Source organism: Eimeria mitis, genomic scaffold (assembly GCF_000499745.2).
Source record: "Eimeria mitis Houghton genomic scaffold, Emh_scaff499, whole genome shotgun sequence".
NCBI lineage: Eukaryota > Apicomplexa > Conoidasida > Eucoccidiorida > Eimeriidae > Eimeria > Eimeria mitis.
Window position 1 is genome coordinate 16,077 of NW_013573288.1, and position 822 is coordinate 16,898.

General features: G+C 49.4%; 1 protein-coding gene across 1 annotated transcript in view; it reads right to left on the reverse strand.

The window, feature by feature from the left end:
• Positions 1–424: 424 nt before the first annotated feature.
• The window catches only part of EMH_0014330 (uncharacterized protein), a gene marked incomplete at both ends in the record, with an annotated part of 2,647 nt that continues 2,249 nt past the window's right edge, over positions 425–822 (reverse strand). The window contains one exon of the mRNA XM_013500068.1: positions 425–820. Within this exon, the coding sequence (XP_013355522.1) occupies positions 425–820 (396 nt within the window). The remainder of the gene's footprint in view (positions 821–822) is intronic.

Genomic DNA, 822 nt, shown 5'->3' on the forward strand with positions numbered 1-822 from the left:
GAAAAAGAAAAAGAGAAAGAAAAAGAAAAAGAGAAAGAGAAAGAAACAAAAAAAGAAATAGACAATACACGCAGGCAGACAAACACACAAAATAACAACAATGCAACAATCAGTAAGCACCAATATATAACACAATAATCTAGGGTTTAGGGTTTAGGGTTTAGGGTTTAGGGTTTGGGGTTTAGGGTTTAGGGTTTAGGAGCTAGGGCGAGGTATGAAACCCTCCCTAATACCTAGAAACTAGAATTTAGTGTTTAGGGTTTAGGGTTTAGGGTTTAGGGTTTAGGGCTTAGGGTTTAGGGTTCAGGGTTTAGGGTTTAGGGTGTAGGGTTTAGGGTTTAGGGTTTAGGGTTTAGGGTTTGTGACAGGGGGCAAGGCTGCTGCAGCTGGCAGCAGCAAAAAGCTAGTGCTGCAGGTCGCAACCCTAGGAAAGTTCTCCACCTATGGAGCCAGAGAAGTCAGCTTGCTGCTGCTGCTGCTGCTGCTGCTGCTGCTGCTGCTGCTGCTGCTGCTGCTGCTGCTGGTGCTGGTGCTGGTGCTGCTGCTGGTGCTGGTGCTGGTGCTGGTGCTGCTGCTGTTGATGTTGCTGTTGCTGCTGCTGTTGCTGAGGCTGCTGTTGCTGCTGCTGAGGGTGCTGTTGCTGTTGGTGCTGTTGCTGTTGGTGCCGTTGCTGCTGCTGCTGTTGCTGTTGTTGCTGCTGCTGTTGCTGCTGTTGATATTGTTTCTGTTGCTGCTGTTGATATTGTTGCTGCTGCTGCTGCTGCTGCTGCTGCAGATCCTTGAGGGAGAGAAAGCTGCTGCAGTGCAGCAGCGGGGGAATGT